Source organism: Myiozetetes cayanensis, unplaced genomic scaffold (assembly GCF_022539395.1).
Source record: "Myiozetetes cayanensis isolate MyiCay16 unplaced genomic scaffold, myiCay2020 scf1, whole genome shotgun sequence".
In the NCBI taxonomy this organism is placed as follows: Eukaryota; Metazoa; Chordata; class Aves; order Passeriformes; family Tyrannidae; genus Myiozetetes; species Myiozetetes cayanensis.
The window spans coordinates 107,660,927-107,675,265 of NW_026086604.1; the positions used below are offsets into that span (position 1 = coordinate 107,660,927).

Below are 14,339 nucleotides of genomic sequence, written 5' to 3' on the forward strand. Positions count from 1 at the left end.
ACACACTTCTTTACTACACAGTAACAGTTCTTTTCCCATCTAGTAAATTCAAAAAATTAGATAATTTCCCTTAATGATCTTATCTATATCAAGAACACTATGAATCAAAGTAAGGTAGCTGTTAACTGACAAGGAAGTCAAGCTTAAACAATGCTTTTTGAAGAAAGAACAGCAATCCCAAAACAGCCCCTCCAAAAGGCAATAAGCTTCTCTCGTTACAGAAGACAGTCCATTCACAGACCATGAGCACTACGGTTTGACAAGGAAATAGCTTTTTCACCGCATGCTGTTATTCAGCTAATCAAATTAAGGTAAGTTTATCACTGTAGTACAAATTTTTTATCTCCTACAGTCAGGCTCCCTTACAAATACAGACTTACTTAAAACAGCAAAAGTTAGAGGTCTGCTCTCAACTCCAGTAAGACAGGAGATCCCCATATTCCAGCCGTGTGACTATGTTCATGACTGAGGATTTTTTCTATGCAATATTTTGAGTTACTTAAAGTAACTTTAAGCACTTTAAATGCTAACTTCTATGATCAGAAGACAAAGTCCAGCTCTGTATGCTGTCTGGTTTATTACTGTATTACCAAGATTCAGTAAACACCAATCATGCCTGTATTCTGACCTACAGGAATCCGCCAAGGAAACGTTCCTCCATCAGGTGTTCAGAATGTTATGCAGGAAAGTACTTAGAGTTAGAAAGTGAAGTGCTATAAGAACTAAACTCGAAATTAAAGCTTATGTTTTTCCTCTCCTTTCTCTCCAAATAAGACCTCCACATGGCACACCTCTGTATTTTGGCAGAAGCAGTCAGAGTTCATGTACCATCACAAGGTTCACACCAAGTGAAGAGAGATCAAATATTCTGTTAAAAAGGTTCCTTATGCTTTTGAACAAACTCTTAATTTTCTCTTCTCAAAGACTTCAGATCCAAATTTACAAAAGCTATTTTAGGTACTGCGTATAGCACAAACATAATATACATTAACAAAAGTTTAAGTCTTTAGATAACTTCATTAAACTGCACATGATCCAGACAAGCCAGACACTTACCCGTCCTGTGATTTTTCCTTCTGAGAAGTCTGTCCTGAATCTCTGTTTTTAAAAAAGTTAACCATGAATGAATGCAAATATGACAGCCAATCTATCCAGAAAGTCTACATTTAAGCTGTTTTATGGGACTCACACTAAGCCTCCTCAAAATGCTCACCATTCCACTGCAGTTTAACATATTCAGTACTTGTCACTATTCACTGTTTACAAATCCTGCAGTAGTAGCTGCAAGTGGCACTAGATCAAGTTCATAATGTAACACCTCAAAAACTTGCTTTCCTACTTTTTATGCAAGGAAAGAAAACATAGTAAGCAACCTCAAATGGTAATGGTAACCAAGTACTTACTGCTTACTTGAAGAAAAAAATTAAAAGTCTTACCAGTGCCTCTGTAAGGAGTTCTGTTCTGTGCTCTGTGGAAAACTTAAGTGTCTCAGACTTCTTGCCACTCCCTTTGCGAAAAGTGAGACTAAATTCTGTTCCTTGTCCTTTTCCAACAGGAGAAATACTACAGATATCTCCATAAGGCCACTAGACAATTGAAAGGAATTAAATTATACTGTTAGTAATTTTAAAGCTACATCTCCTCCATTCAAAACCCCTCACCACTTATAAAGAGGGACTGGCTGTAATAAGATGACAGCTAGCATGTTACGTGACAGCATGAGCCTGAGCTTCCTCTGATACTGTGCAAAGTGAGTAAGTGTCCTGATTCCCTTCAGGGACATAGCTTTACAGTAATCAAACTTACCCCCGTTCCTTTGGAACAGCACACCCAAAGGCAAACTACTACTGTTGGCCAGTAAAGACAAACTGCCTAAACCCACAAAACCTACTGGGTATTGGTGGAGTCAGTGAAGGTAACACTGGATTTCTGTGATGTGTGCTTTTGCAGCAGCTGAGATATCTTCTGTTTTTTCTGGGATCTGGACAGTTTCTAAAGTCTGAATGCTACTACTTCTTCCGGGTAATGAGTCAGAAATCAATTTCAAAAAATCATACTTACCTGATTTGTAATTTCTAGTGTGTTGGGGTTGTATGTGGTGATGGCATGGGTTCCAACTGAAAAGACTCGCTTATACCTAGAATACAAAAGAGTATTAACTTTCTCCAGAAATCACAGAAAAACCCCTGCTGAACGGCAAAAATTATGTTAAGAAGCTATATATAAATCATTGTTAGGAAATGCATATGGAATTTTTATTTGTTGCTGGTTTGCAGCTTACCCTTATAAATACAAGTTAAATACTAATAAATGTATTTACTTATACATATCTTTTCCTAAGTTAATGGCTAAGTCAGGATCAGAGACTCTCAGAACTTGCACTGAAAGGCAGTACCAGACAGAGTAAATTCTAAAAAGACTATATAATAGGTGGGGGAAAACCAGAAAATATTCCTGCAATAGTCTAAAGCACCTGTCTGAAGCTATCTCAGTTGTAACATAAAATAATCCAGTTTACACACCTGGTCACAGTACTGTAACAAGTCCAAGTGTCACTATGGCCAAGACTAATTTTCCTCATCTTGAGGAAAACCAAAGCTAGTAAACTCATAAGTCTCAGACCACTGAAGCTATAGAACTATATGCAACTAGTCGCTGTATCACAGGTATGTTAACAGCCCCAGAACACCTGCAGCACAGTTGGTTGCCTGTGTTTCAGGAGTATCAGAAATAAGCAGCAGTGAGCTAAAGCTAAGAAATTTAGTTGCATTAAGTGGAAACCGGTAGCCTTACTACAGTTTCATTTCCCAGACAATCTTCCAAACATACCCTGAACCAACAGACACTTTTTTACGTATTTCTCAATCTGAATGTTGTGCAACAAAACTGATCAGAGTTTGAAACAGTAGATTCTTAACAGTACTTTATTACTTGCACAAATATCACGTTATAGGATACTTCTATCTGGAAGTCATCCATCTGGAAGCCTGAACCAGAGCCAGTACTAGGAAGTATTCTCTGCCTAAAGCAACAGGATCTAAACACAGATGCCTTTTTTGAACCAAATAAAACCACTTTGGCTAGCTGTCCATATTAAAACTGATTCCATGTAGGAATTTAAGTTTCAGCTCTAGGTAAACTGTAGGTTTACTTCAGAAGGATACAATCTACAAGATGACTGACTAACTAATCCAAATTTGTGCCATATTAGACACTGCATCAAGAAGTAGCAGGTCATTTCCTTCCATCCTTTTCTGCATTCTTGTGCTGAAGTCCCTTCTTCTCTCTCACTTGACAGGTCTGCAGCACAAGCCATCATTTCTGTATAAGGTCAAACTTTGCATGGACTTCAGATATATTCAGAGTAGCTCCCTCATATCCCTTCTCTCATAATAGGAAGGTCAAGAGTATCTGACAGTCAGTCTCACAAAATTCATACCCTTCCATTTTCCCTTATTATTCAAACAAACTGCTGCAAGTTGAAGCCATTACTGACCCAGACGAGTTTATCTCTAGGAATTAAAGCAAGTGCTTATTTTCTTCAAAGCTTAGAAAAATCAGTATTGAAGCAATATGCCACCTTAAAGATGTTTAATCTATTTGAAAAGCCTATTTGTTTCTCCACACAGTTGACTTTTCCTTATTTTAGATGCAGGTGAAGAGAAGTTGTTTTAATGAAGCAGAACATTTAAAGCTATTCTAGCTGCTAATAATTCCACTATATTCAGTCTGACAAAGAAAGGTCCAGTGCTTAGTTAATAAGAAAATCCCTTGAATATACTAACTGTTGCCTCTCCTCTTGTTTCACAATTTAGGTAGGTATTCTGTCTTTTATGTGTCTTATAAATAGGGTTTGTTCTAAAGAACAGCACATCACAAGCAATAATGCTGTTTATTACTTGCTCAAGGTTTTGTTACTCATTTAACATACTAAGAGCTTCATAGTGCTCTGTGGCAGAATAAGGATCTGCAATGATCACATATAATTGAAGATCAGCTTCCAAACATTACAGCCCCTTCCTTTTCTCCCCTCATGCTCAAGCCTGCATTTCAGTATCTAGGAAGCATATTTATTATCCAGCATTCTAAATACATGATGTGACAAGGAACACAAGACAGAACAGCAGATTTGCTGAGTTACCATTTCCTTTGTCTCCTCTCCCTATATAAATCCAGAAGACCCAATTCTTGTTGCATGAACAGAGGAGATTTAGAAGTCAGTTCTTACACACGGCCTAAACATACTTTTGTCCAGAACTTCACCTTTAAATATGCAAAAAACGTATTTATAGTTGTACACCTTTAAGAGTTTACTATTAATTATCTCTCAAACTACTCTGCAGTGTGTCTAATGCCAGGATGTTTTGGGAAAAGTTGAAGTAATTATCCTCTTCCCAATAAATAGGCTATTGCCTATTCACTAGTTTCTTCAAACCATCGTAGAAGTCGCTTTTCAACCAGGATGAACATGGTAGACAAATTTTATAGCACCACACTCAACAGAAAGACAGTGTTCATTAGTTTTAGAGAACTACAGATTAACACTGGAACATCATCATCTGTACTACTAGAAAATACTTTAACTGATACACACAAAGCCCAAACTCAAAGTGACAAATCCTATGAATAGTCAAAATGATTCAGGCTCATTTAGCACCACACATTGCTTTCTTTAATGTTATCCACAGATTGTACTGAGAATGCATATATAAAGTCCACTGCGAGTGGACTTCAGAATTCAAATATAAAACTACTCAAAGCCATATCAGCTTCTGCTGCAGTGTAACAAGAGATAACTCCTCACTAAATACTCCTTTACCCTTCATTATGAGACAAGTAACACACCACTGAATTTTTAAACTAAATCTGTTTTAGACTTTGGACTTAGCCTGAAGTTTTACAAGACTTCATAGTTTATCAGAATGCTACCATCAAAGTTCAAGATCATACTACTCTTAAGTTCAACAGCTTGCATCAGGCTCTTTAACGAAATGTATCTGACAAAAGACAAAATCAGAGTTCAATGTATTTAGTTTTGAACAAGTGGCTCAAATCTCACACAAATTTGCACAAATGCCACAGAAAATTCTGAGGGAGAGATCAGACATTGTCTGTTGGGCAACAAAAAGATTAGGAGGGACAAACTGTTCTAATGTTCTACCTCAGCATAGCATCTTATTATTACCAGAGGAAACAGTTTATTCCTCCATAACTCAGGTAAGACCCAGTTTACACAAGTATTGGATAGAATTCTGTTAAAGTAAAATGAAATATTAAACTATTTATTTCAAGTTAATCAAGAATCTGTCCTGACAGAGGAAAGATTGTGCCCTCAGAGAACTGCTCAGTCCAGTCTGGACTCTGAACTACCCAGACCTTTAATTTTTGCTGGCAAAAAGGCAGGGAGCTCTTCACATTAGACACTGAAGCCCAACCCATGGTTCATCAAACCACAATTGAAAGATCTGTGGCTGCTGCTCCTTATATCCCATCCTCCTTTCCTTCCCAGTATTCCCAGTCTTTGACTGGATGAACTTGGCAGACAGCCAAAAATACCCAGTTTCAACTTACTGGTCAAACAACAGATTCAGACATGACCCCTTTGTATGACCACTGGAATCAAGCAGTACTCTTGCTCCCCAGGTGCAGATAACCCACCCTCTTTGTTATGTTGTTGATAGCAATTCCACACTGCTACTATGCATTTGAAAAGCAACAATGGGTAAGGATACCAAAGAAAGTCCTATGACACTTCAAGAAGTATGCACAACAGCTGACTTCAGACACAGCATAACAGACACCAGTTATGATAATTTAACAGATAGTTTTATTAGAGGTTCCCTAGCTTTTGCAGTATCACTGAAAATTCATTTTTAGATCAAAGGGATGAAGTTTATTTCTATTAACAGAATTCTCCAAATGCTCTCAGTTAGTAGTTTAATAGATAATCTATTACACAACACGTTAAGGAAACGTGTGGACTAATGACCCTCATCTATTAAAGTACATAAGACACTGCTCCTCTCCAAATCTGTTCTAAGAAGCATTTCCACTTTCAAATTAGTGCTTTACATAGTAAGTTCAAGAGACTCAGAAACTGAGTAAGTCAGGTGGTTCATTTCAGAGCTACACCTCAGAGAAAGGTTAAAATGCAATATTTAAAATCCAAACTGATTCTAGTGAAAATACAGTCAGTTCAGAGACTGAGCAGCAGGAACCTTTAGTTCAGTTTTCACCCATCAGCTGGATGCACTTAAATCCAGTAACAGGTAGAAGTGTCACACAAAACATTAAAAAAACTCCCCAAAAGTAACAAACTTCGAACTACTTACTTTCCCCTCCATGAATGTTTCGTTGTGTAGAAACAAGCAAGATCTCTGTTTTCTCTAATTATATTCATTCTGCGCCAAGACCTGAAAACAAAGGAGACATCCTGTTAGTACTAAGGATTTTTATTTAAAACCTAAGTTCACTAATCATCAATACGCTTCAAAACAAAAAGACTGGGGGTTTTAAACACTCAAGTCACTGCTTTGTCAATTCCACACACACACACACACAACAAAAAAAATTAGGAATACTTAAGTTTATCAAACAATCCATGGACTAAGTTGCAAATGGTGCTGCACAGGAATTATTAGTTTCTCTACTGAATTTGTTACACTAGCTACTCTTTAATGGTATCAGGTTCCAGTAATTTATGTCCTGTTTGCCCTATTACCATCACTCTACTTTCACTGCACCTTTGCAGATTCGCATTCAAGTGAATTTTATATCATCTCCAGAATGCTTTACCCCTAAAAATTGTTTAGTATCAAAATTATATGAGAACCCTATAACCATAACTCCAGCTAAGCCAAATTCTTATTGCAATTTTGAAATAAACAGCAAGGAGATATCTGGATATCAGCTTGTTTTCCAGTCTGAAACACAATCTGAAGTTGAGAAACTTATTAGCTAAGCGCTGTGTTTAAAGAGCTGACTAAGTACCCCTCCTGTGATGTAAAAGTTTAAGCAATCTCACCACTAACATCCTGACATGCTTATTTTACATAAGAATATCTATTCCCTAAAGACACACTCAGGATTTAGTGAAACTTGTCCACAGCTGCTTGAGTGGATCATTGCTTTTAAGGCTGCTAAGTTCTAAGGAATGTTTCTGAACACTGTCTTCCATGACTGAAACAGATGCATGTTCAGTATTAAGGAAATTAACTTTCTTTTTACTTCACAATGCCATAGGCAAGGCACTTAATCAGGGAATGTCTGCTCAAGTACAGAAGTGAAGCTGTCACTCTCAGTTTTATCTACAGCATTAGTTTTATTTTCAAATGTGTCAAAACAGGCTTCCCTGTCACTGATTAATGACCGGTACTACTCTTAGGTTCACACAATTAACGTGGTGGCATCCCCAAAACATCGGGCGCTTGTTGATTGGGTCTGCAAGAACTCAGGTTGCCCAAAGCAACTCTAAGGTAACCCAACCCCAGTCAGTACCCCACTGACTCAAAGTTAGATTACAACCCCAGTTATCTTTTTACATTCAGCTAACTCTACTTGATTTGGCAAAGAAAGATTTCTTACTTTGAGATGGATGACCTGTAACATTACCTCATCGCTAATTTCTACCCTCTACAACTCCAGGCTATTTTCTTTCTGAACAAAGACTGCAGCAGTTATGGAGTCATAAACATGAAGAATGGATAGCCTGATTGAAATGAACTTGAGAATTCCTTCCCTCAGGTGAAGAAGCAGCACAATCATCACTACCTACTGAAGAGAACTTGAGGTCCTGCCTCTGGAAAGAGAGAAAATCAGTATTTACATATTTCAATCTTTGAGTCAAATTTTCAGAGTTAATACTCCAATGACCAGTGGCAAGCTAAATTCTCTAAATCTAGTTTTTGGAAACAAAGTTTCGTGAGGAGCAAGATATACAACAGCATTATTACTACTGATTGCTGACACCTACCTGGACTTGCGTAAAGCATTTGACACTGTCCCACATGACATTCTTGCCTCTAAACTGAAGAGACACGGATTTGACAGATGGACCACTCAGTGGATAGGGAACTGGCTGGATGGTTGCACTCAAAGAGTCGCAGTCAACAGCCCAGTGTCTAAGTGGATAACAGTGACAAGTGGCATTCCTCAGAGGTCAGTATTCAGACTGGCACTGTTTTAACATCTTTGTCAGTGACGTGGACAGTGGACCCTCAGCTGGTGACCCAGAGAAGCTCTGGATGTCCCACTGCCCTGTCCCTGGAATTGCTCAAGGCCAGGTTGGATTTGGGTTTGAACAACTTGGGTCTACTGGAAGTGTCCCCAACCACAGTAGGGGGGTTGGAACTAGATGTTCTTTGAGATCCCTTCCAACCCAAAGCATCCTGTGATTATTCCTCATATTCTTCATTTCACCTGGTTTAAGAACTATATTGTATTATTATTGCCATGGATTGAAGTAAAAACAGTACACTCTATCCAAACTACTTACTGTACAGTAGCACCCTTTGGGTCTGATCATTTTGTGTTTCAAAGTTATCTTTCAGAACAAAGCGCCAGACACTCAATCTTCATACCCTTCTTTCAAAGCCATTTTCTTGACATTGACTAATGTATTAGTAAAAATAAAATAAGAGGCTTATAACAAGACTAGCTCCACTAAGTATGGGATTAAAAGATCTATTTATCCGTAATTCCAGTTTCACCAATACCAGACTCCTCTGACCAGCTCTATGAAGTCTCCCAAACCTCCTGAACACCACTTGCTCTAGGGTATTTAAAGAAAGATGTTCTCCCGTTGCAAACATCTACGCTTAATAATACAGAACTGAGAAACACTCATTTATGAACTACCAGCAGCTTCCAGTAATTTTAACACCAGTATCTAACTGGATTCAGGATACTGATACATGAAGTACTGTAGGTGAAGTGGAAGTGACAAATTCTCAAGACTTTTTTGTTTAGATCAAAGCTACTAAAATCATTAAGCTTTGATGCTTTACTCATTGTGCTTCTGGACAGCGATTGTCACTATCCCTCCCACTGAGAAGACTACCACAGAGGCAATGTATGCCAAAATCTAGTAACAATTATTTCTTGTACACATTTTCCAGCAATTTAACAGTGAGAAAGGCTAACAATAGCCTAGTGTTCTGAGCTGCTACGTTGAGGTCCAGCAATCATTTTTCAGTTGTCTTTAGCTCCACAGGAAGTGCAAGATAAAGAAACAGTTCATGCCAAAGACGGACATTTTAGAAGAAATCAAGTTTTCTTCCTTCACTGGTTCTGCCAGTCTGGCATCATTCTTGCTGTACTATCTACAATGTGATACACTGTAATTTTAGCACCTAAGACACTACTGACTTTGCAGAACACATCGGGATTTATCATTAATCAAGTTTAGCCATATTGCCAGTGTAAGCTACAGTGGCCTGCTTAGCCTTATCACTTTAATTTCCTAAAGTAAGAGAACATTCTAGTTACCTTTACCTCTTCTTCCTGTATTCAAGAAACCTTCAAAAAGTTGACTGACTTTACACAAAAATTGAGTTAAATTCTTTATTTCACTCATAAAAGTATCCATGACAATACAGCTGCAATTTTAATAATCATCTTAAGTGTCCTTTGGTATCTAGGAGTCAAAAAATCAAAACTTCGAAGGTTATTTTGAACACTTTGCAGCACAGCCATTCCATATCCCATATTCACGGTTCTCAAAGGCTTGATACCACAACGCCTAGTTGTGTGGTCCCATTTCCACTGGAGCAGAGGCAAACGAGTACTTGAAAGTAGCAGTTTACAAGCATGTTTTGTTTGGTTGAGAGAGTTCAGCCATGCTGAATGTAGCCTAGTCAGATAATCTGAGGTTCCTGCATGCAAAATATTGTCTATGACTTGGAACTTCTTTTGGAAGCCTAACTAAACACTTCCCCAAAATATGTCCCAGACATTTTAATCAGTTTTTTCACAGGACAGAAGTTCAGCAATACTTTCCTATTTGGTCCTTTTAGTACTGTAAATAGCAGTGAAACAGCTTTGGGGGAAGAGCTGAAACTACATTTTTGCGTGCCTCATGTACCAGAAATAGCAACCCCTTGAACTAAGGGGCCTGGACTGCTTCCAGGACTCCCCCTGCCTCAGAGTTTAAGCTATACAGAATCACAGAATAGTTTTAGTTCAAAGGGACCTTTTACACAAGCAGATGTATTACACAAGCTGTGTTAAACTTGCATGCACTTTCCACTTTTCCAGGATTTCCCATTCTTCAGACAAAACTACCATCTGGGAAAACAATCTATTTCAGGAAATTGAGAAAAGTTCGTCTCAAAGTAGCACTTGTAAAGCTAGAAACAAAGCTGTGACCTTGCAGGCATCAAAGCAACAGGCATAGCTGTAATTATACATAAGTGCCCTTCAGTTTAAATAAAGTCAGAAGTTTGGACATGGGTCCAAAGTTTAGTGCAGAATTCAGATTGACTTTTTTCCTGATCAAATTATTCCTCTACTTTCACAAAACTTGCAGATCTTTCCTAAATGAAGGTTTAGTCAATGCTAAGGTAGGATTCAGAGTCTCAGACATGTATATTATTCTGTTACACTGGGAGGAGGAGAAAGAGAAACGCTGACAAGAAACTGAGATTTCTTGGGGGAAAGAGGAAGAGAAATGCAGATAAGAAACTGAGATTTCTTTTCAAAAATTTATTCCAGCACAGCTAAATACAAGTTAGAATTCCTGGAAAGTCTTGACTACACAGGGACAGATACCCATAGCAAGCTTAAGTGTGAATTTTCTGAGAGAGACAAGATGTACTATGAGCATAAAATAAGGGATCAACTAGAAAAAATAAGAGAACAAAGCACTGAAAAAAATCTCCAAGGTTCTGTTAATTTGCGGATCTACATATCTACCTTCTAGCTCAGAGGTCTGGAGCCTGATTCCAAGTCATCTACACCTCTGTAGCTTTAAAGGCATTATTGAAATAAATGAGTTTTTCTGCACTAAAATGTTTTAGTTGTCTAGGTTTCATCTGCCTCTTTCACTGCTGTGTGCACTAACTGGTAGAGTTTTACTTTCACACAGGTGCTTTTTAACAAGCACTAAATTTCTTTCACTTCCCAGAACAGTACTCTTCTCTTAAAGTACTAGTCTAATTAGCTGTGAAAACTCACATTTCTTAATCTGTTGTGCAGGAACTCTTAGTCCTTTTTGTAAGAGGAGAAAGAGATAAGGCCCACAAGATCCTTAGAAGAGGCTGAGTGCAGCCTGCCTCAGTGATAGCAGCAATCCTACCTCCCACGATCCAGAACATAAACAGGCTGGGATTTTTAACCTTACTACTACCCAAAATGATGGTGACAATATTAGTGTCCCTCCTCCAGTTGACTGCTCCCATTCCCTCACTGAGAACCAGTGTTAAGGACAAAAACAAGTGGGAAAGATTCTGTTTTTCTTTTCCATCTACATTAGCATTCTGCTGGATCAGTGAACCCTTCTGATTCACCAGCTAGACAGGTGAGTATCAGAATAAAAGGGTTTACTAACTAATGGGGGGAAGTAAAAAAAGTGCTCCTTTCAGTCATAGTTTAGCCATCTTGTCATATTTCATCAGAATATTGTTCTGTTTTATTAGTGAGGCAAGACAGTGGTTAATTTCTTTGACAGAATAGATTTTTGGAAGCAAATCAAGAAGTTGAACAGTTGAAAGTTAACACCTCAAGATACTGTTGAATGCCAGCTGAAGAATTATTAAGTCAGGAAGTTTAACTTACTGAGCTTCAAAATGTAGTTAAAAGCAAAGTCACCTCCTCAGTCTGAAACACAGACCTGGGCCTCAAGACCAATCCCCAGCACAACACTTAAAATCTGGAAACACACAGTGATTCAGTCCCTCAGGACAAATATGTATTTGGAAACTATGAAAAAAGCCACATGACACACAGAGGATCAAGCAATACATACGAAATAAATCTTTTTAGAAATGTCGTCCAACAAAGCTAAAATTCAAGGGTAAAGTTCCTGGAAAGCCTATACCATACAGGGACAGAAACGCAGCTCTGAGTCTCCAAACACTCAGAAATTTGTTGCAAGTGGAAAAAACCATCCGTGATAATGGAAAGGAGACAGTAGTTTCCAGTTAAGTGTTCTGCCACTTGGCTGCCCACAGCAGGCAGGAATTAGACCAAGCTGCATATCGATGAACTGAAGCAGGCTGGAGCCAAGCACAGTTTTTACACCTATAATAATGGCCCCGTTATTTTGAGCTTATTCATGGCAGACTGTTTGAAGAGCATCTTCCTAATGCAATCCTAAAATGAAACTTGAGTCAGTAGCAGTCTGTTCAACAGCTTCCCTCCTTTTCTACATATCTCACAACACACAAGTTGCTTATGCAGACAATTGTGTAATAATCAAGAAAAGACTTCAAAGAACTTAAGTTCTCTAACAAGGAATATTTTCTGAAATCCAGTATTATTTAATCAGTGCTAAGTAACAGGAAACAAAGTAGTTATCTACCTAACTTCATCTCCTCAGACCATCATGGATATTTGTGAAAGAGCAGAGGAGAAAAAGGGAAAATACATTTCAGATCACATTAACTTCAAAAGTAGCCACATAGCACAGATAAAGTGCATTAATAGGAAGTCCCCAAATAAGCTTATATGCTTTTGTTTCCCCTCAAGCAGAATGCTCAAACATTCCCTCAGCTTGAGAGCACCAAGTTGAAAAGAGAAAAAAGCCCTTCCATCCAAACTGAAGTGCTAGGATAATGTATTTATGGTCCAGAGCTTGGCCCTCAGTACATACACATCTATCAAGGTGCAAGCTCTATTCCACCCAACAGGAAAACCTGTCCCAAACACTGCTGGCAGCTCACTGCAGACAGAAAACCATTCAGCATGCCTATTGTTTTGACTTCCAGAAAACAAAAAGTGAAAAGCATCCATGGGAGAAATTCAAACACTCTAGGAAAAATAAGTGCATTAAGAGCAGATTTTCTGAAAGATACATTTAGTTCTGCTCATGCTCATCACGAATACTGTTAGCACTCAAAAAAGAAATCAAATCTCATCTCTGTGAGCACAAATCTCCTCCACATCTCTCTCACCCTTCATAAATTATTTCCCAAAGCATGTCATGATGGGTATATTTTTATCCGAGGCCAGGAGGAGGTAAATAACGTATATTTTCTAAATGGACACGCCAGTACTCATCCAAGAAAGAGAATGAATTCTGCCCGGCGGCTACAGAAGCCGCATCAGGTGCAGGGCACTCCGAGAGATGGACTGGGCAGGCTGAGGCTGGAAAAAAACCCCAGCGCGCTCCCGTGCTCGGATACAGGAAGCGAAGGGCTTGAGAGCGGCTTGTGATGACACAGGTACCGCTGTGCTGGGGACGAGGGACGCCCGCTCACCGCCCCGGCCCCTCACGGCTGGGGCAGGGACCGGGGCTGCGCCGGGTCAGCATCAGCCCCCAGGAGCAGAGCGAGCGCTGCCTCCAGCCCTGCCCACACTTCCCACACCGCCCCGCCCGCCCACCCGACCCCGAGCAGCGCCCGGGGCTGCGCAAGGAGGCGGGGGCCGCCGCGGGGGCCGCCGCCGCCACCGCCCCTTCACCTCCCCCGCCGCCGGGATTTACCTGGCCGGGGAGCCCGCGCTGCCCGGACCTGCCCCCACCAGCACCGCGCTTTCCCAGCGATCAGGGCGAAGGGGCGCCGAGCGGAGCCCTCGCCCCTCAGCCCCAGGGCGGCCGGGCGGGCGGCAGCCGCGACACCGCTCCCGCTGCCTCAGAGCTCGGCGCTGGAGGCCGCCATCTTAGCTCGGGCAGCGACACCGCCCCCTCGGCGCAGCCGCCGTCGGGCCCGGGGCCGTCACGGGACGCAGTCACCTGATGGGCTCTGCCTCCCTCTTCTCCTTCCGCCGCCGCCGCCGCCTCGCCCGCCCTCCTGCCCGCCTGCCCGCCTGCCTTCCTGCCTTCCTGCCGCCCCACCCTCGCCCCCTGCCCCGCCTTGCCCTGCCCTGCCCTGTTCTGCCGGGAACCGAGGCCGTTCCCTGCGCACGCGCTGAGGCGCCGGGTGCAGCTTCCCCCTCGCCCGTCCCCTCAGAAGTGTGGCCGAGTCTCGGTTTCAGGGCCGAGCGTGTGCGGCGCCGAGCCGTGGAAGGCACGTCGAGCAATCAAAAACACGCCTTTTAATTGTTACCCTAATTATTTGTGCGGTTGTAAAAGCAGCGTTAAGTGCCATGTTAACGTTGCCGAAGCTGAATCACTGGTTCATGTGGTTGGCTAACCATCCTCGAGAATTCTTACAGCACCCTTGGGCTCCCCGTCAACTTCCCCA

At 40.7% G+C, this 14,339-nt stretch overlaps 1 protein-coding gene across 2 annotated transcripts in view; it reads right to left on the reverse strand.

Annotated features, from left to right (window-relative positions):
• The window catches only part of DNAJC13 (DnaJ heat shock protein family (Hsp40) member C13), a 56,774-nt gene extending 42,942 nt beyond the window's left edge, over nucleotides 1–13,832 (reverse strand). Inside the window, exons 1-5 of one of the 2 annotated variants that reach the window (XR_007628213.1) lie at nucleotides 13,640–13,832; nucleotides 6,333–6,413; nucleotides 2,062–2,137; nucleotides 1,437–1,586; nucleotides 1,057–1,098 (exon numbers count right to left, since the gene is read on the reverse strand). Coding sequence is in view for 1 of the 2 variants with exons in the window: in XM_050310065.1 (XP_050166022.1) it covers nucleotides 1,057–1,098; nucleotides 1,437–1,586; nucleotides 2,062–2,137; nucleotides 6,333–6,400 (336 nt within the window). In the remaining variant the exon portion in view is untranslated. The remainder of the gene's footprint in view (nucleotides 1–1,056; nucleotides 1,099–1,436; nucleotides 1,587–2,061; nucleotides 2,138–6,332; nucleotides 6,414–13,639) is intronic. The other variant, XM_050310065.1, reaches the window with a different exon arrangement.
• Between the last annotated feature and the right edge of the window lie 507 nt (nucleotides 13,833–14,339).